Source organism: Nanorana parkeri, unplaced genomic scaffold (genome assembly GCF_000935625.1).
Source record: "Nanorana parkeri isolate BGI_ZX_2015 unplaced genomic scaffold, ASM93562v1 scaffold28, whole genome shotgun sequence".
Classification (NCBI taxonomy): Eukaryota; Metazoa; Chordata; class Amphibia; order Anura; family Dicroglossidae; genus Nanorana; species Nanorana parkeri.
This window is the reverse complement of record NW_017306296.1, coordinates 3,222,199-3,244,720: the sequence shown is the minus strand read 5'-3', so window position 1 is coordinate 3,244,720 and position 22,522 is coordinate 3,222,199. Positions and strand designations below refer to the sequence as shown.

The 22,522-nt window shown below is 41.3% G+C and overlaps 1 protein-coding gene across 1 annotated transcript in view; it reads right to left on the bottom strand.

Moving 5' to 3' along the window:
- Window positions 1–5,387: 5,387 nt before the first annotated feature.
- SLX4IP (SLX4 interacting protein) overlaps window positions 5,388–22,522 on the bottom strand; it is a 121,514-nt gene continuing 104,379 nt past the window's right edge. The window contains exons 7-8 of the mRNA XM_018566566.1: window positions 6,768–6,874; window positions 5,388–6,015 (exon numbers count right to left, since the gene is read on the bottom strand). Of these exons, the coding sequence (XP_018422068.1) occupies window positions 5,388–6,015; window positions 6,768–6,874 (735 nt within the window). The remainder of the gene's footprint in view (window positions 6,016–6,767; window positions 6,875–22,522) is intronic.

The following is a 22,522-nucleotide window of genomic DNA, read 5'->3' as shown; positions in this document are numbered from 1 at the left end:
AGCCTATTCATAATGGCAGGCCAGAGCTTATGGGAGACAAGTATAAGTTCCTGTTCACACCTGGGTGCTTTGACGCTCAAAGGTAAGCAGACAAAACTGTCAACACAAGAAATCCCATTCTTTTCTATGGCTCCTGTTCACACCTGAGAGTTTTGTCGCAAGTAAAAAATTTGCAAGACGCACTAAACATGCTAGATGGTACACTTCACAACAGGCATAAGAAAATGTGCGCTAAATGCGTGACAACGCTGACGCCTAGGTGTGAACAGAGACTAAGGGGGCAGCACCAAGCCAAACTGATATTCCTCTTTTTTTCCCCTTATCAGACAACCTCTGGATATTTGTGGCAACATCCATCAAGAGAACTCTAGGCGGAAGGGGCAGACCACATAGTGCTTCCATTAAACTATTCTAGCATTCCCTTTATAATTTCTATTTAGAAAAACGATAGTTTGCTGGCTTTACATTTATCTTGAACATTCAAAATATCCATAAATCCTTGCTCAATGACTAAATTTACCATTTCCTATTTAGTCACATTTGCATGTCTTTTTAAGATTCTATTGCGTTTAGCATAGATTTAAAATATAAGTATCGTAACTAAAAACACAACAGGTAATGAAAGACGGTTGCCATGAAAACCAGTCCCAATGTCCCCTTACTGCTTGTTCCGATGGTCTGTTGCTTGCTCCTTTACTAGTCCCTACAGCTCTGTGCTTGGTCAGTTGTTTTTCTATTTTAGTTGAATATAGTTTATTTGTAGCCTCACACCTGGTCAGTATTGCCTAGTATATTGGTGGCAGCATTGTCTGCAGTAGTGTGCTCCTTAATCAAAACTCAGAGATAACACTTAGAGATGATCTTTCTCTAATATCTATAGGCAGATTTTCCAAAACAAACTGTTCCATTTTTGAATACACAAAAATTGTGGGATGTTCCCAGTCTGCAGAGGTCAGGACCTACCAAAAGTCCAAGGAGGGAAAACCGATGAACCAGCGACAGGGTCATGGGTGGCCAAGGCTCATTGATGTACGTGGGAGCAAAAGCTGGTCCGTGTAGTCTGATCCAACAGAAGAGATAATGTAGCTCAAATTTCTGAAAAAGTTAATGCCGGTTCCAATAGAAAGGTGCCTGAACACACACCGCATCACAGTTTGTTACGTATGGGGCTACGTAGCTGCAGACTGGTCAGGGTGCCCACGCTGACCCTTGTCCACTGTCAAAAGCACCTACAATGAGCATCAGAACTGGACAGGTGGAGAATTCCAGCTGTTCCAGAGCAGATCGGTATGGCAGATGGTATGTGCAGGAGAACCGATCTGCCCTGGAACAGCTGATCGGTCCTGAAATATCACTTCTATCCGACTTTGTGACTGCGATCTCACATTCCACAAAGTCAGATGGAAGTGACATTTCAGGACCAATCAGCTGTTCCAGGGCAGGTCGGTTCTCCTGCACATACCATCTGCCATGCCGATCTGCCCTGGAACAGCCGAGAGAGCGTTGGAATTCTTCACCTTTTGCCGCTCACATATTCCACCGCTGAAAAAGTGGCTGTGATTACGTTAAAATGTGTGACCATGTGACCGGCCACACATTCCAACCCAGTCACAATATTTGATAGAACACCTGCACCAAATCCAACAAGCAAAGTAAAAATGTTGAGTGTGGCAGTGAGGCTAAATATATATTCCTAAATCTATGCTATAAAAACCTCCTTTAACACATATTATTGGAAGAGTTCATATAAACTAGCTAGTAAGTATGAAGGGGATTTTTTTGTATTGTATTGTTCTGCGACCTGCCCTTCCCATTCCGGTCTTACTTTTCCAGGTATACATTATCTAAATGTGCGCCTTTTTTAATTTAACTGTTCCATTTTCCCAACAATGTATACACCCCCATACCAGTAATCAGCATAGCCAAGCCAAGAAAATGCCTTTGGTACGCATAAGCTATAATTATATTTTTTACTTAACTGTGGTGATTGCATTATTTACATAGTCTGTTTACAGAAAACAACCATTACGAAGGAAAAAAACGTGAAACTGATATATTCCAATATGTTACATCCTGTTTGCAATTGTAATTGTCTAATTATGTCAGTGTGCTTTAGCAATGTTTGTACCCATGCATATTTATTACCCATGCATATTTATATGGATGTAGCAACTTTCCGTGATTTGAGGTAAGTTCGTGGTGTGCTCTGCCATTAGGGAAACCACACAGAGTCTGCCGGCAGTCACAGACAGCAATTAACAGGACGACTTCAATATTTGTCCTTGAATGACGTTGTATATTCTCTGTGCAAAACAATCAATTACAGTGTTCAGCAGTGGTCAGACTCTTTTCGGCGACTTTATCTTTCTAAAACACAAAGCAAACAAGAGGATGACTACTTTCTTTTAATGTGTGTGTGTGTGTGTAAACATACGTGCCAGCGATTAAAAAAAGCCAAGCAAACAATACTTTATTAAGAAAATTTACAAAAAGAACAAACATCAGAAAACACAAAGAGCTTCTCCAGAATGTAGAATATATGAACCAGTATCTTAGGTAAAAATCACCATGGGTATCCAAATCTGATGCAGATCGACCAGCTCATCACCAAAATGAGAAACAGGAAGTCTCCTATTCATATGAACAAGTTCAATAACTGATCAATGTACATTATTAACAAGGGATAACTCGCACCAGTTTGCAGATACACGTTAGCTAAAAGACTGTGAAATCTGACACTTTTGAAAAGAAAACCTTAATATAGACCTGAAGCCTTTACATTGTGGTTTTCAAGAAAAATGGAAACCCCTGCTTGATAACAAAAGGGTCTCCATCTCCAACATCCCCATAGAAAACAGTAAGACCTCTATCGCTTCATTGGTAACAATTTTTGGTTGATCGAAGCTGGTTTAGTGAAATACAAGAGCCTTAACAGACAAACATACTGTGATGTGAAGTGGTTCTCTGTGGGGATTGAAAATAACACATTTTCAATGATAATATTATAAAAATTAGCATGTAATGCTTCAAGGCTCTAAGGGTCTATTCAGACTATTGCGTTGTGGTAATACAGGTTATCGCAATGCCCTCCAACACACAGCTCTATGTGAGGTGCGATTCCATCCATTGAGAATAGCACTCCAACGCACTGTACAGTAGCTGCCAACACATGGCTCCAAACTGCAACACACATTGTGACACGCTGTGCATCAAAACATAAGGTGCATGATTGGTTCTTTGACATGCATTGGCAGCCCACTCATAGCCCAAGGGATGACCAGGTGTGAAGGGGGCTTAACTGCAGATCTCCAATCCTACAAAAACTGGGAATCTATGCTACTATATGAACGGAACCTAAACATATAGGATTATCAGTTCTCCTGTTAATCCCCTAATAGTCAAGTATGCAAGCTGCCTATTTTCACCTCTTGTCTGCGAAACATACCCGAGAGGGGGACCACACAGACCATTTGCATAACATCACTGTAATATTACAGCACTAGTGACACGCAAATTAAAAAAGAAAAAAAACGTATAGCTTAATGCCTTAATTTTTTTAGAAAAGTAATACATTGAGCAGCATTTAGGAATGCTGAGAAATATTTATGGCTTGGTTTGGATTCAGCAAGGATCTCTGGTGCAATGTTTGTTTCCGCACAAGCCACTAGAAACGGACCATACCCTTAAAGTGACATTAAACCCTCAGAATTTTTAACATAAAACAATACTGTAATGTGTGCCTTACTGTAATCCATGGTCGTTTCCCTTCTCTTTGCTGCTCTTCCTTTTAAATCTGTATCTGTTCTCATGCTGGGCAGAACTTCTGTTTTGCAGCAGACTGCCTTGTCTCTGGAATGGCTACATGGTGTCTGTATATAGGTTTGCAACCTGAGCCAGCACTACAGGAAGAGGCACTCAGCTGCAAAGGGAAGTTCTCCCCAAGCATGAGAAGACATGAGGATTTAAAAGGAAGAGCAGCAAAGAGAAGGGAAACTAGCATGGATTACAGTAAGGCACACATTACAGTATTGTTTTATGTTAAAAAATCTGAGGGTTTAATGTCACTTTAATCACTTGTGTTGTAGGGATGAGTTCCCAGTCCATATTTCATATGATCAATGTGCTATGAAGCCTGTGGGGGAGAACCAACTAAAAGCCAAGCATAAGAGTGTCTACATTTAAACAGAAAGCTTGCTCGCTATGGGCTTTGGAAATAGTTTGTTTGTTGTTCATGGAAAACGGGTGCAACATATTTTATTGCTATCAATAACTGTTCGGTTATCAGAAAAGCATTAAAAACTGTCTGCCGTCAATAGTGCAGTGTTCCCTGGCTTTTGAAAGTTAAACCATAAGTTGGCTTCCTGGAATTTTTTGAGATTTGAATATTGAGATATCCCCACCAGAATTCTCAGGCTTGAGAATTGCCATGGCCAATAGAGTAGATTGGTGATGTTATATTCCTTGAGTCTAGATTTGGGAGTCCGCAGAGTAACAACTTCTTGTGGGAGACTCAAAAAGAACGGTCTATGTTGCACCACTGCAAGCATTCAGTTCCCAAATACCATCTTTCAACTTTTAATTTCATAATAAAAAAAGCTGATTTGTTGCTAGGGGCAAGACATTTCTTTTAAACATCTTTATAAAAGTGGGATATTTTATGGTTAAATCTGTTTTGTATTGAAAATGACAGAAAAAAAAGACAGGGAACATAAGTAAGAAGGGAAATTAATTATAGCAATACCACAAAAGACATCAAACTAGAATGTCATAGAATGGATAATCCTTGGTATAGTAACCTAGTGCACACAAACAGACCATTGGTAAACATATCGTAGAAGACCACCTGAGAACCACTGGGCTAAGTACATAACTCAACAGCAAGAAAAGATATCCAAATAACCGAAGGAATTAGTCAAGTAGTCAGCATACATCCCAAGGTGATGGTGAAACCCAACATGGTGAAACCATGGAGAGCAGAAAGGACAGAAGGAAGAAAACAGAATAGAAACCTTGGGGGAAAACTAGAAACAATACAGAAAGAGGCAGGCAAGAAGGAAGAGATAAAAAAAATGCACCCTAAAGGGGAAGGCAAAATAATTCAGTATTCATACCTAAAACCAGGCTCCGGTTGAGGATGTCAGTCAGTAACCATGGATAAGTCATAGTCTACACCAGGGGTAGCCAAACTCCGGCCCTCCAGCTGTGTTGGAACTACAAATCCCATGAGGCATTGCAAGGTTCTCACAGCCACAGACATGACTCCCAGAGAGAGATGCATCTTGGGATTTGTAGTTTTACCACAGTTGGAGGGCCAGAGTTTAGCTACCCCTGGTCTACACCTAAAAGAGTCAAAATGTGGGCTAATTTTGAAAACTGCAACAAACCTTTTACTTTTTAATCCTTTGACGTTTTAACTTATTGGATGGACCATTTTCTGACTTTGTGCTAGGATTACATTTTTGTTCTATTGGCACTTCTGGGCTACCTGTGTCTGTTGAAGGCTTTTGATACTTTAGGATCCTTAAAGCTAAACTCATGTTTTCCATAGCCTCTGGCCCTGTATTAGCCTGGCTTAAAAATATATCGTCCCTTAAATCTGCTTTCTTACAAGCTGCTTCGGTCTTCCCTTCCGAGCTGTGTCGCCTCCTCTTGTGTTGCATAATGCTTGTTCGGAGAGTCTGTTTATCTTCTGGCAGTGCTGACTCACAGATCCAGGAAAGAGCCTTGGTCAGGTCCTGTGCCTGTAACCACTCTGCAGATTGGGATTTGTCCTGGCTGCTACTTCCACAAGGCTGTCTGCGATTAACATCATTTTCCACTTCGAGATCAGGAAGCTCCAATCTGTTATGAGGTGTATTTATGCAATGCTTAGCTTGTTCCCCACTTGCTAGTTCAGATGGCAAGATAGTAGTTTTGTTTCCTTTGTCAGAGCCTACTAGCCCAAGACCAGGGCACACTTTCAAATCGTTGCTGAATCCAGAGTCTGCATCCTTTGCAGCTTTATTCTTCTTTACTCTGCAGGAAGAATAAAAAAAAGCCTTGTTCTTCTCACCGCTTATGTAATTCATTAGTTAAACTTAAATAGGCTTGCTAAACGTCTTTCCTGTGTAGCGTAACAGAACTGCCACACATACATCACCGTGACAAGAAACACTGTTTGCAGGGGAATCGTATCATGCTTTATTATCTTGGTTTTCCCTGGACATGCGGGGATATACATACATACATATTTACTCACTCTGCCATGGAGAAGTTCACATTGTACTCACTAAATTTGTTACAGATGTTAAGGTCAATATTGCATACTCGGATCGGATTTCAGTAGAGGCTGAATAAAATATTATAGCACAAATAGGGCTTTTTAAGGAATGTATCCCGAGGCACTTAATGATATTACTCAATACGCGGTTTCTCCTTGCCATGATTTCCTACAGCGTATGTGTAAACGGAGGCCGAATCGCTAGAGGCCTAAAACAGCATATCATCAATCTACGTTATCAAACGCGTTTGTCACATGCCAGACGTTCTAACGGCCTGAACGCTGGAGGTATGCAAATGAGCTGCGTCAAAGAAATGTGATGGGGAAAACATGACATCACCTATTAGCAGCTGTCCCCAATTTGTTTCTTTCTGACACAATGCAGCTTTTAGCAGCAATTCCATACAGAATTATCTGGCAAGCGTCTCTACAGCACCTCAGACTGCAAGGCCCAGATTCAGACATCACAATCACCTCATGATATTGTTACCTCAGAGAGGGAACTTACATGTTTCTCAGCACGGCCTGCTCCTTCACTGTGGTGGCTAATATGTTGTTTAATTCACTTTCTCCGTGTTCAGCAAAATATTCGGATGTACTGCTGGAAGGCTCTTTCTATGGAAATGCAGAGACAACAAAACGGTAATAAAATTAGACATCGCTTTGGAAGGAGACCCAGGAAACTCTATATTAGAAGATGAAAGTTCGTCGAGCTGCGTCCAAAACTTACAGCTGTTGCTCGCTGCATTGTTCAAGTTAGCGAGGGGCGGACATTTTTCAAACCAGTCGTAGTGCTGGTGAGGTAAGAGTACAACCCTGAGGGGCTTCAGCTGGAGCATGCCAAGTTTAATAGGGGTGAAATGTAAAATGTAGCAGATTGAAGATTAGAAGGATACTGGACTTTACCAAGGATTTCCTTTACTCTATAAAGAGTCAGGACTATAAGACAGCACTATGGCCTAACAAAGCCTGGGTCTCCGGTTCGGTTACCACCAGGGACACTATCTGCATGGGGTTTCTGTGTTCTTCCTGTGTTTTAGGGATTTTCACCAGGTGCTCTGGATTCCTATTGCAATCCAAAAGGCTTCTATCCAAACTGGCCTTGCAGAGTTTGTTTTTCTGTATGACTTCTCATGATACATTAGACTGTAAGCTTACCTAGGGGCTACAGACTTATGTAAATAGTTTTATGTAGTCTGTAAAGCATATTGGAAAATGCTTGGTTCACTGCTATAAAACCAGAAGCAGAGGATGGAAAAGAAGAAGTTCAAGCTCAGTTGCCAAATAGTACTATATACTATCATTGAAAGTATATATGAACTAAACTAAGCATTATATAACATTATCCCTTATAAAATGTAATCAACATGTAAGATAACTTGTTTTCTTATTCACCAGGCACAATACACTGTACAATGTCAGGCAGGGTCATGCAGTTTGCCTTCAGATTTTTTTAAAGAATATTCCATTTTTATTGAAGTACAAGTTTTAAAAACAATTCCAGAACAATATCAGGTGCAGGCAGCAAGTGATAAGGTAAAACACTTTGCCTTCAGATTTAATTTGTGGATGGTACTTTTTACCAGAATAAAAGGCCTGATGCTATATCGACATCAGCGGTTACCTCTAAATTAAACTGGATGAATACTCAGCTGTAACAATTTTGAATACATAACAGCTAGACTGAGCTGTTGTTATAATATCTGGATGTGCAATTATAAGTGTGGGTAGCAATATGATTACCTGTGTAAATGTTGTTTGTTGCCTATATCTCCACAGGCTCTTCAACTATCCTTTGCCCAAAGGGAAATGTTTAAAGTGAGCATTAGGCATTATTATACCTTACATAATGCATACAGGTATATAAGCTCAGAATGTTATAAGTCTCCCACACATACAGTTGCATATTGCATGCAGATGGATCTTCAGTTACTAATGGCAATGGACAGAATTTCAATACATGCCTCCACACATTTAAAAAGGCTGTACAATTATGTGGGATGATCGGAGCTTGTAAAGTGACTGCAGAAGTGTACATAAGGCACCGCTAAGTGTCTGTATAATTGTTTAGTGCATTTACATTTAGTGGATTTACAGACTGCTCCCAAAGCCCCTAAATCTGGGGTGCTCTGTTAGCCAAAGAGCAAGCAGGCAAGCATGCCATTTCTTGCTTTCATTCTGGCAACTAAATGCAATGGGCAGCCTCAATGAGCAATATGGAGACCCAGGGAGAGAAGGCGGTGGGCCGCAGCCAGAACATACCAGCTATTCTTGCAGTTTACATAGCAGAGCACCCTGGATCTGGGTACCTTGGAAATATACTATAAAGTGCTTGCAGTACACGCGCAATTTGTAAATGCTGTTCATCTCCCCAAAACACTTTAAAGTAGTACTAAATGCTCAAACATTTGTCAATGATGAATCCAGATCAAACAAATGTACATTGCCCAGTAAAGTATTTCTTTGCAGTTATTCCCAAGCATTTACAGTCATCATATGTTCAAACAGCTGGCTCCAACTTGCTCAGCTCCACTTCCCTAAACTTCCTGTCCAGTACAAGATCAGAAGCAACAGAGCAGTCCTCAGCAATTGTCCATCTACTAGATTGGAGAAGGGAAGAGGGAGGAAGGAGGAGAGTGGCTTGTCTTGCTGGGCCTGTGTGTTTGTGGAGACACATAAGGGTGACTCCATAGGACCCTGCAAGGCAAAGGAGCCACCCTAAAACAGGATATCAGGGCCAGTGATCAGGGACCTGCTGATTCTGCAAGAAGCTAAAACTTTATAACACCAAGGAGCAGCATCCATTGTACGTGATTTATTCAGCATCTGAAGAAGCTTAAAAACATTTTGACTTTGACATCACTTTAAGGAAACACAAGTCATAATTACTATGTCCATGATCTGTGTACTCAATCACACATCGAAAGGTGCTTCACCTAACCTTTTCACATATATATTCTATAATATTACTAAACAGCTTTGTGGCATCTGCACTTTGGCATTTTACAATATATTGGTATAAAATTGTTGAAGTGAAAAGAAGGATTCCTAACTCCAATGTATTTTATGTGATCTCATGTACAGAGTTTTTCATTGCAGGTGTTGGCCATGTTAGGACTACTAATAAATGAAAGCGTCTTTTAACATTTCTAAACTCTGTGCTTGCTGCCAAACAATGACAGCATGTTTGAGTTAGCTTATATGTAAATGGAGCTTGCGGTTAAAAGTAAAAATACAGTACATGGCCTTATAACAAATTATAATCTTATTCTACAGTAACCAACAGCAACCAAACATCACTTTTTGTATCACATGTTCAAGAAATTAAAAAAATAGTTATTTTTCAAAGTGTTGCTGCCTCTTCCTTAAGGCAAGTCTTGAGAAAGGAGCAGGATAGCCCTAAAACACATCAACACCTTATTTTTATGCGTGATTCTTTAATGTCTGATAATAAATCTTATTTAATCCATGTTTGATTCCAACTGTCTCATCACATGATGACTGAATAACCTGTACTGGATACAAAATATGTTTGTTCTAGGCATGTCACAAGCTGATCACATCTTGAGTTATGCAATTAACTAGTCCACTGCCCTTCACTACTGCACATAGTGATATACTGTATCAGTCTATTACTTATTGCCCCTATAAATATAGTTTTTTGCACTTGCTTTCGTTGATCTCCATTGAGGCACACATCACTGTATATTCTAGGCTGTGGGTTATGTTGCCTCCTACAGGAGGGTAGACAGTAAAATAAACATGGTCTAGAGGAGGGGTAGCTAAACGTCAGCCCTCCAGCTGTGGTGAAACTACAAATTATATCATGCATCTGCCTCTGGTAGTCATTCTTGTGGCTATCAAGGGTCTTGCAATGCCTTAAGAGACTTCTAGTTAAACAACAGCTAGAGGGCCAATGTTTGTCTACCCCTGGTCTAGAGAATATACAGTGCTATGTCACTCAATGAAAAAAAAAAATCTCCTTTATGTAATGGGAACTTTCTCTACTCAGTTCCTTACAATTCGCAGCAACATCAAGCACCACCTCGTTCTCTCAGGCATGCTACTCCCAGTTTTGCCCTGTGTAAACTGTGCTGACAGTGGAGGGGAAACCCAGACATATAATCTGGCATGGCATTGGGTTCTGGTTTAGGAAGAACTTTATTTTCTGTTACAGCTTTTCATTTTCACAATGCTAACTTTTCCAATAAGCTGATGATAAAGAAAGCTACACCGATGAAACAATAAGTAATGTTACATTTGGCTATGCAGTGTAGCAAGACTGCCTGAACTGAATAACCAATCTTACTGGAGGCAAAAAAAGGTAACATATATTTATAGGAGAAGGGGTATTTTTTGTTATGCCTGCAGCTCTGTTTTAACAAATGAGCACCTCTCACATTGCAAGAAAAGTAATAGTTTAGGTGGCTGAATTAAATTATTTTAAGCTCTCCCCATGCTGAATTAATAGCCTGCTATTAATTACACAGAAGTTCCCCGAGTACGGACACCCGCACAGATGTGCCGCTTGGGTGAGTGTACGGCTGCATCCTCCTATACGGAAGTACAGGCTGCTGCGTACAATCACACGCAGCACCTCTCCTTCCCGGGAATGGCCTGCACGCCGCACGGATCTGTACGGCCCGACTATACGCTGTGTGAATTAGGCCTAAAGGTAAGCACGAAAAAACACTTAAAACAAGGAATCCCATTTGCTTTTCTTGAGCATAGCAAAAAGGGATCCCATTAATTTCTATAGCCCCTGTTCACACCTGAGTGTTTTGTCACAAGCAGAAAAGCACGTGCCACTGTAACATGTACATGTGCTTTTTGGTCCCATAGACTTTAGTGGGAAACTTCAAGCAAAAAAAAATGCTCAGGTGTGAACAGGGTCCATAGAAATGAATGGGGTTCCTTGTCTTATATCTACATAGCTCTGTCACACAGCACAGCCCTATCTGGCAGGGCAGGAAACCAGACCTTTCTCTGGTGTAGTCATGTAACACTTACAGGTCCTGTCTCCCCCAGCCTGAGACTGGACAGTGAAAGGAGAAGCAGCAGACAAATGAGCTAATCTCTCTGTGTATCCATTCCCATCAGAATGTTCATTGTTGGCACATGAGCAATGCAGCACAACTGATTGTCTCTTTGAGCTGCTTCTCTCTCTGCCAGACTGAGCTCTGCTATACAGTAAATTGCAAGAGGCTCATACCAATTAATTTCAGGTACTTACACTGCGTGCATTTAACAATACAATTAGTGATATAGCAATCAATGTAAAGCTGCATTCATCTAAGTCTATTATTGATTTATCTGCCTGGAATTCACCTTTAATAAACTGAATGCAGCACATTCAGTTGAAATGTTCATTTGAAGTTGGAGACTGTGGAGTTAACAGACAAGGCTAACATTTGGAAGATCATGGTTTGTGGTTGTTGGCTGCATTCACTCTCTATTCCAAAGGAGATTTCTCTGTCCATGCTAAGAAAGAGCATTACTGGAGAGTGCTTGTACAATATGAACTGGAAAAAAAAACCCCTTCAACGTATGAAGAGTCCCGTTTCAAATCCCAGAAGGCAGACTCTCTATACTTGTACATTTTTAATGCTGCAATTGATATATTAGCTCGTGCCACGTCATAATTTACGTAAAAGATAAGTAAATAAAGCTTACAAGTCCCCAAGGCCTTTTTAAAACAAATCCTCTCTAACTTTCTTTTCACAGAGCCTCAATTAAATGTCTCTGCTTACATTCCTTGCCCATATCTCTGTATTGCTAACACCTGGATTACACACAGCAAAGGAAAGGAGACGTCTAAAAAGGCAGAACAGATAATAACTTGGGTTTGGTACATGTACAGGTATTTCCAGTTGTGGGATAACATGACTTTGACTCTGGCTTGTGGTTTTTAGCAGGAATTGCAAAAGTAAGATATTAAGTTTGCATCTGCATAATAGAAAAAGACGAGGTTTTTATTGCGTCACTTAAAGGGCATGTCACTTTAACATTTACGTTCTACTTAATACAATCTGTATGCCTAAAGAAAATACAAGTTCAATATATTTTTATGGAAATAAACACATCTTATTCTGTATCGATTTTATTTTTTATCTTGTAATGTTTACTCTTTGTTAAATCCCAGCAATACATTATACAGCAATGCAGAAAGGCACAGGCTATAGATGACTGCACATCCCAGCAAAACATTATACAGCAATGCAGAATACCACTAGTTATAGAGGACTACAAATCCCAGCAACACATTATATAGCAATGCGGAATAGGAGTGGTCTCAGGAGGCTGTGTGAGATCTCCCCAGGGCTGTGCACGGTCTAAGGAGGCTGTGTGCGGTCTCACCAGGGCCTCAGGAGGGTGTTCGGGGACTCGCCAGGGTTGTGTAGTGTCTCAGGATATGCGGGGTCTCACCATGGCTGTGTGGGGCCTCCCCAGAGCTCTGCGGTCTCACCAGGCCTGTGTGCGATCTCACCAGGGCTGCCCAGTCTCACCAGGGCTGCGTGCAGGTCTAAGCAAGGCTTTACGGCCTAACCAGGGCTGTGTGGTCTAACCCGGGCTGAGAAAATCTTTCCTTGATGACGTATGGCCAACTGTACATCTAGAGCCATTGGTTCACAGCAAAGACAGACTAAAATATGGAGCCATTTATTCCAACTTGCATGCAGAAGTTTCAGGTTTGTAGTTAATACCAGTTCATGATTTAGAAAACATGGTACTAAAAAAGTAAAGTTTGGACAGAACCAAGCAAAGTCAGTGTATGGTTTTGGTGGACCTAAAGGAACCAAATAGCTCTCCATTTAAAAAAATGCAGTGCATCATTAATAACATTACTGCTTACAACACAATATTTACATGTCATCACAGACAACACAAAAAAACACAGCTTTTAGAATAGTAGGTAGCATCATGCACATTTTTCACATGTACTATAATCCAGTGTTTCTCAACTGCTTTAAAAGCATGCAAAATCTTAAGGCACCCCAAATGTAAAAAATGTAAATGTAAATATGTAAAAAATAAATAAATATGTAAATGTAAAAAACAATGTGCCCCCTCCAAAATGCATACCAGTCCCTTAACCTAGATAGGGATCTGATATGGATTTTAAGGCAAAAACAAAAAAAGTGGGGTTCCCCCCTTTTACATGAGATTCTCCGCTGTAGACCAGGAGCCCTACTTCACATTAAGAACCTTCTTCACATCAGGAGCCCTCTCCTTTCACATCAGAATCCTCCCTCTTGAGCTAGGAGCCCCCTTCACATCAGAAGCTCCCTTACCATCAGAACCCCCTACTTTCACATCAGTGCCCCCCTTTACATCACAAGCACCCCTTCACATCAGAAGTGCGTCTGCACCATGGAAAGGCATGACACTGCAAAAATTTCCAGGCACCCCTGAGGAAGCCGGGCAGCATGTAATGACTTGCTGCCCAGCTTCCTGATACCGGAAGTTCAGGTATCGGGCTAAACATCGAAGCATTTGGGCGAGTACTCGCACTCGCCCAAATACCCGGTATAGACACCAATACCGATACTAGTATCGGTGCATCCCTAATGAGAACCATATACACACATCTATTCTCCCATATGAGCACATCTTCAAATCAGGCCCTTTAACATCCAAATGTCAGAAGTGGCCATTACATTGTTGTAATAAGTCTAAAATGAGTTTTCTTGCCCAATGATTGGCCAGTGTATGCAACAACTCATATAAACAAATCTCCAAGTTTATTCAACTTCCGGGTTCTCCAACAAAGTAACAACTAAAAGCCATTTTTGCTTCCGCGGTACACAAAAAAAACTGTAAAATCCAATAATGTACAGGGCACACAGCTTTTCTCCATGTGTGTGTGCAAGGCATCAAAATCTTTTTCCAATGTAAAATACAACTGGTACGTCATGATGTTACTGTTCAGGGCTGTTAAAGAATTACAAGCACTATATGACACACAAAAGGTTTTAAGTATGAGTTCAGCTTCATGGCTGTGTATACCTATGGGAGCACATCAATTCAACCCTAACAACAGATCTTTAACAGATCACAGCACGGCTGGCTTGTCCCCAGAGACTGACAGGCACTAACATCCAGTACATGAAGAAGGAGCTGGGAGAAGGTGGCACTTCTGCTTTAAGTTGTGTTGTGTTTTGTAAGTGGGACAAAAAACATGATTTATGTGCGAAACATTTCTGAACATGCCCTATAAATACAGTAGACTTTCCTCTGTGGCCACACCCTTAAAGTGCTGAATTTTGAGAACAATTAACACAGACCGTGAGTCAGTCTTTGAACAGCTCTGTGGGAACCAGAGTCTCAGCTATGTGCAGTGATGTAAACTCCCTAAGGCTTCCAAAGCCTGACAGAGAATTTAGAAACAGACATAAATAAAAAAGAAGGAAAGAAAAAGGAAAGACTGAGAGCTGCATCCAGTCGCATTAGCGTCCCGCCGTACTCTTGTTTGTCTTGTGTTTCAGGGATCCTTGCTGGATACGTATTGCAGATGTGTATGTTCATTTATATTCCGCCATAGCTGGGAAACTAAGGATGTTGATGCCTTGTATCAACACTAAGGGAACAAATACTATGCAGCTAACAAAAGTCGTCTCCACCGCCCCCTTTTCATAAATTGAAAGCACATTTCCTGGCGTATTTACACTTACGTAAAAACTGGGTGGGCACTTCACATTACCAACCTTTTCCAGCCCGTGGACTGTCAGCTCTTATTAGATATCAAGTGGACTGACTCCTCGGGGTTACTGCAAACTTCTGAATGACACACATGTGCTTCTTGGGAAGGGTTATGGCCTTGACATCCCTCAGGGAAAAGATATTAAGAGGAAAGGAGGTCTCACTGATAACAAGGTACTACTAAGTTGCTTAGATATCTGTTAACCTTTTAAAAATGGTCCCTTTATTGATCAAAGTAATGAGACTTTTCTGTGGGCCAAGAATTTGCCAGTGGAAAACAAAACGTTGTGTAGTTATTTTAGCCTATACATTGCTGCTGGCTTATTTAGAATTTATGTCACTTTTATGGATACAGAACCGGACTGTATGTTATTCACAGGAATAAAAAGAATACCAGTAATGACAGCTGTAAACAAAGAAATGTGGAAGCATAAAATAAGTACGCATTTAGTCCCAGATTGCACAGAAGGTATGTAATAAGGTCCTCAACAAGAAAACATTACCCAGTTAAAGGGAGAGCATTCTACCACTGCTTAATGGATCAACTTGCTGCTTACTGGATACAGGTTATGGTCCTACTCAGTTTATTGTTGAATATGAGCGAGTCATCGTCCTGGCTGTGCAGTCTGGTAGATGTATATAAATAAGGTTTGCCTGAATAGAATTATGATTTCTTTAGCACAGAAAAAAAAAAAACAGTAAACATTTCCATGTAAAAAAATGTGGGCTATGTTTGCTGATTTCTCTTTCTGAAATTTCTAGCTGCCTGGCTGTCCTGCTAATGGAATGGCTTCAATCATTTCACGCTTTTTTTTTGTTGCATACATCTACTGCTAGCAAGCAGTAGATATATGCAAAAACTTAAAAAAACCGAAACAAAGAACCTTTTCAAACAGGGTTAATACTTACCTGTGTCTTCGCTGCATGCTCCCATCCGAACATTTGAAGATTCTCGGGCGGCTGCAAAGATCTTGGAGCGGGCGCATGCGCAGTTCAGATGTTTGGCCGGGAGACAAGGAGAGACACAAGATAAGTCAATGGAGCAGCGTAAACCCGCATGCAGACACCGTGGGACATCAGAGAAGGACGGAGGAGCCAGTGCTGGATTGAAGACCCGCACCAGCGCTGGAGGGACAGCTGAAAAAGGACAGTAAGGAAGAAGATGATAGAATAAAGAGGCATCATTTAAGGTAAGTCCTGACACTAACATTGGGTGGGGAAAAAATATAGCCTTTAATGTCACTTTAATTCTGACTTTTGCGGCATGGTTTTTCTGGTTCGGTGTCTCAGAATTTATTCACACCAGACACAGCTAAAAGGCAACTAACATCTTCAGAAGGAGGTCAGTAATGACAGCCTATATAGTTCCCTAGATATGTTTTCTTAAAGCTGAACTCCAGACAAGCAGCTAAATATATACTGTAGATGAAATACATATATGAGACCCATTTAACCTGGAAAAGAATTTGTATTTCTGTCCATGGAGTCCTAAGATTTTGCTGTAACAGTCATCCTCAAACTGGAACTGCCACCCACAGGAATCCCTTTCAACAGCTAGATCTCACCAGTCTTCCAGATTGAAGATGGTCAGTGCCATTCAACCCACTTCCTCTGAACTCAGGCTGTCATGGACATGTACACTGGGCTCACTGTAGTACGGCTCTAGCTAGCACTCACACATCAGTATTTGAGTACCGTCCAATGCAGCAGTAAGGACTGGACACCGCTGGAGAAGAAGAGGACTGGACCAGCCAGAAGACAGTGCAGGGGCTTTAGGAAGAGGAGGGTTAACTTTAAATGAAGTTCTGTAACTGTGTATTTAGCCATTTGCCTGGAATTTCAGATGAACTCTTCATCACATGTGGAATACACTGGGTGTGATCCGTTTTTTGCCCAAGGTTGTACATTGTGGAAAAATTGTGATTGCAATAAATGAAACTGCCACTATGTAACCCACACATGCGCAAGAAGGTAACTCCACAGCCACACACAGTCTGCATCTGAGGATCTTTGTTCATGCACATGGGCGGATTTACGTAGTGCTGCCGTATACCCACTGGCAAGAGCATGCAGTTATTGACTTATATATGAGCTGTATGCTGCGCCTGGAGCTCCCTGGTGGGCAGAATACACCGGCATTTACAGTGCATGGGGGAAAGTGCGTGACCCCTCACTAATGAAAATACATTTTTGCACTGTACATCAAAACATTTCTCTCACTAAACCCCCCTCAACTACAATCTGGAAAACTTGTTTTTAATTTGCCCCCTATATTTATAATATATAGCTAAACGTTTGTGGACACTTGACAATTACAGCTACTATATGGCTAAATCTACACCCCACCAAATGACTAATTGTGCTCCTGCATGGTCACCATCACAGAGACTTTGGATGGAGGCTACAAATTGTCATTTCAACACAGATTATTCAAGCATGGTCCACTGTTGTCATCAGCAGGAAACCTGCCCTCAGAAATTATATACAGCCATGGTTTTAATTCATGTTGAATTCAGCTGCGAAGAGGCTGCAAGAGATCAGCAGCACTGAGATGCATCAAGGTTGAAAAAAAAGTTTGTTATAATATACACAGTGCTTTGTCAAACTAAATGACATTCAGTTAGGGTTTACATTTACCCTTTCCCTGTTGCCGGCATATGGCGTATACGTCGGCAGCAGTGGGGCCCTGTAAGCAGTGTGAGTCTGTTTACATGTGAAAAGCCAATTGTCGGCTTTGGAAATTATTTGGGCGACTGTAATGTGCCCTGAAATTTGCTGTTCTCCTTCCCGCTGAATAAACCCGGAAGCATTGATTTTGTCACTTCTGGTTTCTAAACTGTCATTCCCTGGCCAGAAAGGACAGGGAAAAAAGTGATCAAGCATGATCTGTGCTTGATCTGCTTCAATGGCCTGCAAAGATGACATTAGTGGTCTAACAGACCCCTTGGGAGACCCCTAATGTGATGGCAATAAAGTTAGTTAAAAAAAAAAGAATGCCTAAAGTTAAATCAAATAAATGTAAAAACATCCCCCCAACCCTTAGCAAACGCATACGAAAACAATGATTGCACCACACGCTGCGCATACATGAGTGGGAGCAATAACTCAAGGGCCATTATTCAAGGTTAACTCTAAAACTGATGACTTGTAAAAGCTTTTTAAGTGTTGCCTATTGACAATTGCGGGTACCGTAGTTTTTCCTGCCATTCCATGGGTACATCCATTTTTTGTATCTGTTGACGTGTTTGGTATCTGTTTGCAACCTTTTATATTTTACCAATGTGCAAAAAAAACTCCACAAAAATGGCCCTGGCAGTAGAACATATGTGCAATACATCCACATTTCCCCGCATTTTATTTCTTTAACCACCTGCTGTCCGGCCGTTGCAATTAAACGGCTGGACAGCGGCTTCTTGAATGCGGTGCCTGCCACTAAGCGGCGCGCACGAGCGGGAAATCAGCCTGGAATGCACACATCAAGCGATGGCTGTTTACATACAAGCGTTCGGGCATCTGTAGAGACGCCTGATCGCTTGTAATATGCGTGCGGGTGTGCGCCCCCCTCTATTGCAGCTGCTGCTGGCGATCTCGAGCTCCGCTGTGCACGGTGTGAGCCCGGGATCAACACAGCAGCTCTGTGGCCGGAGATCAAACGGAGGTCAGTACACGATCTCCGTTTGATCTCCTCCTCCTCTTCGGAATGCAGGAAGTGATGTGTATTACATCACTTCCGCATTACTCTGTCACTCTCCGGTACAGAAACCGGAGAGAAGCTGGTGAAGCTGGTCTCTGCTTTATCAGCTTCTCTGGGGGTCCCTAGGTGACATTAGGGGTCTTAAAGACCCCTGATGTCTCCTTAAAGAGGACCTGTCACTGAAAATTGGCTATCACAAAGGGGGCTTGTTAGTCCCTTATGTGAGAGCAATACAGTTAAGTGAAAAAAAAGGTTTAAAATAATTAGTTACCAAAAAAAATATTAAAAAATGAAAAGTATATAAAGGTAATTAAAAAAAAAATAAAGTCCCCCGACCCCCACATACATACATGCGTTGAGTGCGCCTATGTGCGTAAGCGACGATTGCATCCATTACGCTGCACATGTTACATATCGCCGCGAACGTCGCAGTGAGAGCAATAATTCTTGGCCCATCAATCGCTGATAACACTAAACTGATGAGCTGTAAAAGCTTTTAAAGCGTCGCCGATGGCCAATTTTGGGTATGGTAGTTTTTGCGAGTTCGCATGCGCTTGCAATTTTAAAGCTTGACATGTTTGGTGTCTATTTACCCGACGTGACCCTGTCTTTTATATTTTGCCCAAAATTTGGGTAATAATAATTGTTTTATAACATAACGTAGGGAAAACATTTTTTTTTTTTTTTTACATTTTCAGTGGTGATTAAATACCACCTAAAGAAAGCTATATGTGTCCACCAAAAATTGTATAAAATTCATTTCAGTACCGCGTTGCATGACAAAATAAATGTCAGTCAAAGAACTGCAGCGCTGAATAATGAAAAATGGCCTGGCCAGGAAGGGGGTGCAAACACCCCGGTCAGCAAGTGGTTAAAGAACCTGCAAGTACAGAAAAATACCTTTTGAGCTGTAATAAGTGCCTTTGGTTCTACAACAGGTTCTAAGTCCTGTTGTGGGCTGATAACACACAGCATCTTTGTGGGCTGAATATTGCAAACACCCTGCACAGTTGGCTATTGCTAAACTACTCAACCCCTTCTTCTCTCTGATCTCCACAACATAAAGGCTTACTATTCTGTAGTTCAAGATAAGAACTAGAAGGGCTCTTTGAGATAACACAGGAAGTGTGGAGAGGAAACAGGACAGCTCTGAATTGCTGACATCAACGGTTTCTTTTTTCCTGCACGTATCAAACAGATATAACAAAATGCTTCAAATCATATAACTAACAGACCAAAAGGGGGCAAGTAAGAAGCTAATTGTTAGGGATTACATATACTTTAACCCCTTCATGACCAACGACATATAGTTTACGTCGCTGGCATCGGGGCTGTTTAAACAGACTCCCGGCGGCTTTTGCTACCGGGATGGTGTTTAAACTTGTAAAGCCAACTGTTGGCTTTACAGCAGAAGCAATTCTGGCGGCTCAGCTGCCTCCAGATCGCTTCTACAGGCCGGTGAACAGGTCCCCCACCGTGCTTCCCGGGCTCAGTTGCCCCTCCTACGGGCCCAGGACCAGCTTCTTCAGACCCCCAGCATCACCTTAAAGAGTACCTGTTACCACTAATCTGCTATTACATGGGGGGCTTGTAAGCCCCCCTATGTGATAACAATTAAAGCAAAGTAAAAAAAATGTTTTAATAAAATTTATAATAAAATAAATGTAAAAAGTATTTGAAATTTTTTTTTTAAGTCCCCCGCGAGCAAGCGCGTGTTCACGTAAACACGCGTCGGGTGCACATACGTATGAAAACGATAATCGTATTGGGTATCGCCGTGCACGCGGACCAGGTATATAGGGCCACTATTTCTGGGTATCTCTAAACTGATGACCTGTGGGGGCTTTTAAAGCGTTGTCTATGGACTTTTTGGGGTACTGAATTTTGTCGCCGTTTCACGGATGCACACAATTTTTAACCTGGGCATGTTGGGTATCTATTTACTCGTTGTAATCTCCTCTTTTATACTGTAGTTTTAAAAATTGGTATTTTATTGTGTTTTGGAGCATTTAAGTGCATTTTTCACTACATTTTGGGGTTTGATAAGGAGTTGCGCTAATATCGTGCAACATAAAAATTTGCAACTGCCAACATTTTATTCTACAGGGTCTTGGCTTTCAGAAAATATATAATGTTTGGGGGTTTTAAGTAACGTTTAGGCCTAAAATGTGGAATATAACATGGGTGCAAAAAATAAAAAAAAGGCCTCAGTCATGAAGGGGTTGAGCACCTTTGGATTAAAATGAGTAAATATGCATTATAGTAAATTATTAAGATCTATCTATGTAAAATGCTGACTAGATTCCCTCTGTGTGTCTCTCAATAGACTTTCCCTGTACTTCCTGTTCATCTTCTTATTAGAAGATGGATGAGACCACTGGGGCTGCTGTGAGTGTCTCTGATGTCAATCCCACAGTCGGCTGTTGGGTGGTCACGCTCTCTATTTATCCTCCCTCTTTTCCAGGCGTACTTCATATTCCCTGTAGAACTGGGAGGATGAGTGTGGTTTCAAGCCTTGCCTGGCCTGGCTGCAGCGCAGAAGCAGAGCAGAGAAAAATGATCGGCCTCCCCAAGGTGCACATCCACCCACGGCCAAGGATTCCTGCTGTAATTCCGCACGGCTTGTCTTGAAGTTCTCCATGGCAGGAAGCCACCGCTATGTTTTTCAATGATCATAGGATCCCATAAGGACTGATATGGTTACATATCTTCAAGAAAAGCAAGTGCGAGTGTTCTAGGAGGAAATAAATCCATGTACTGGGGCCAGTTTTATTCATGAAAACACACCATGCTAACTATAAATAAAGGTGATGACATGAACAATATAAAATTCAGATGGTCGATTTAACAAAATATTTATTTAACTGAATTTTTACATAGAAGGAAAAAGTCAGAACAGAGGCCATCATGGAAGACGTTTCATTGATGGCTGCAATATGTCAACTGCCTTTTTCAAGGGAATCTAAAGCCAATTTTGTTTTAGTGTTGGATAGATTGGAAAAAGGGTTGGAAAGGCTGTCATTTTTTTATAGCTGACTGTGTCCCAATGTGGAGACCCACTCTTTCCATTTGTCCTTATGATCACTTTCACTGGGAATTAAAGAGAACAAAAATCACCAGGAATAGAAACACAATCTTTCAATGGGGTCACCTGTTCTGATCACAAGAAGGGATTCACCAATTTGGAGATAATTCCTCTCACTTTCTTTTGGGTTTACAGGACAGGAAGTGAAGTAAAATCTCCCCAATGAGACACAGCAAACAAAAACTATGGCAGTGGTTTTAACCTTGGCCTGCTCTATCCTAAACAATAAAAAGGTTTGGCCTTAGGTATACATTAACTGCTCTAAGATGTCAAAAAAGGGGAATGGCAACAGCTCCATCCATGGAGTACAATGCCCCCTATTAACTGCTGTGGATCTAATCTAGCAGTAAATGAAATGTATTGTGGTTTTTTATAGTTCATAGTCATTGGATTCAGGGGTTCCAATCACCTCCATGGCCACAGGTGTATAAAATCAAACACCTCGGCATGCAGACTGCTTCTACAAACATTAGTGATAGAATGGGTCACTCTCAGGAGCTCAGTGAATTCAAGCGTGGTACCGTGATAAGTTGCCACCTGTGCAATAAGTCCAACTGTGAAATTTCCTTGCTACTAAATATTCCACTGTCAACTGTTAGTGTTATTATAACAAAGTGGAAGCCACTGGGAACCACAGCAACTCAGCCACGAAGTGGTAGGCCAGAGCAAGTTTGGGGTGGAGGAACTTGACTGGCTTGCACAGAGTCCTGACCTCGACCCAACAGAACACCTTTGGTGTGAATTAGAGCAGAGACTGTGAGCCAGGCCTTCTTGTCCAACATCA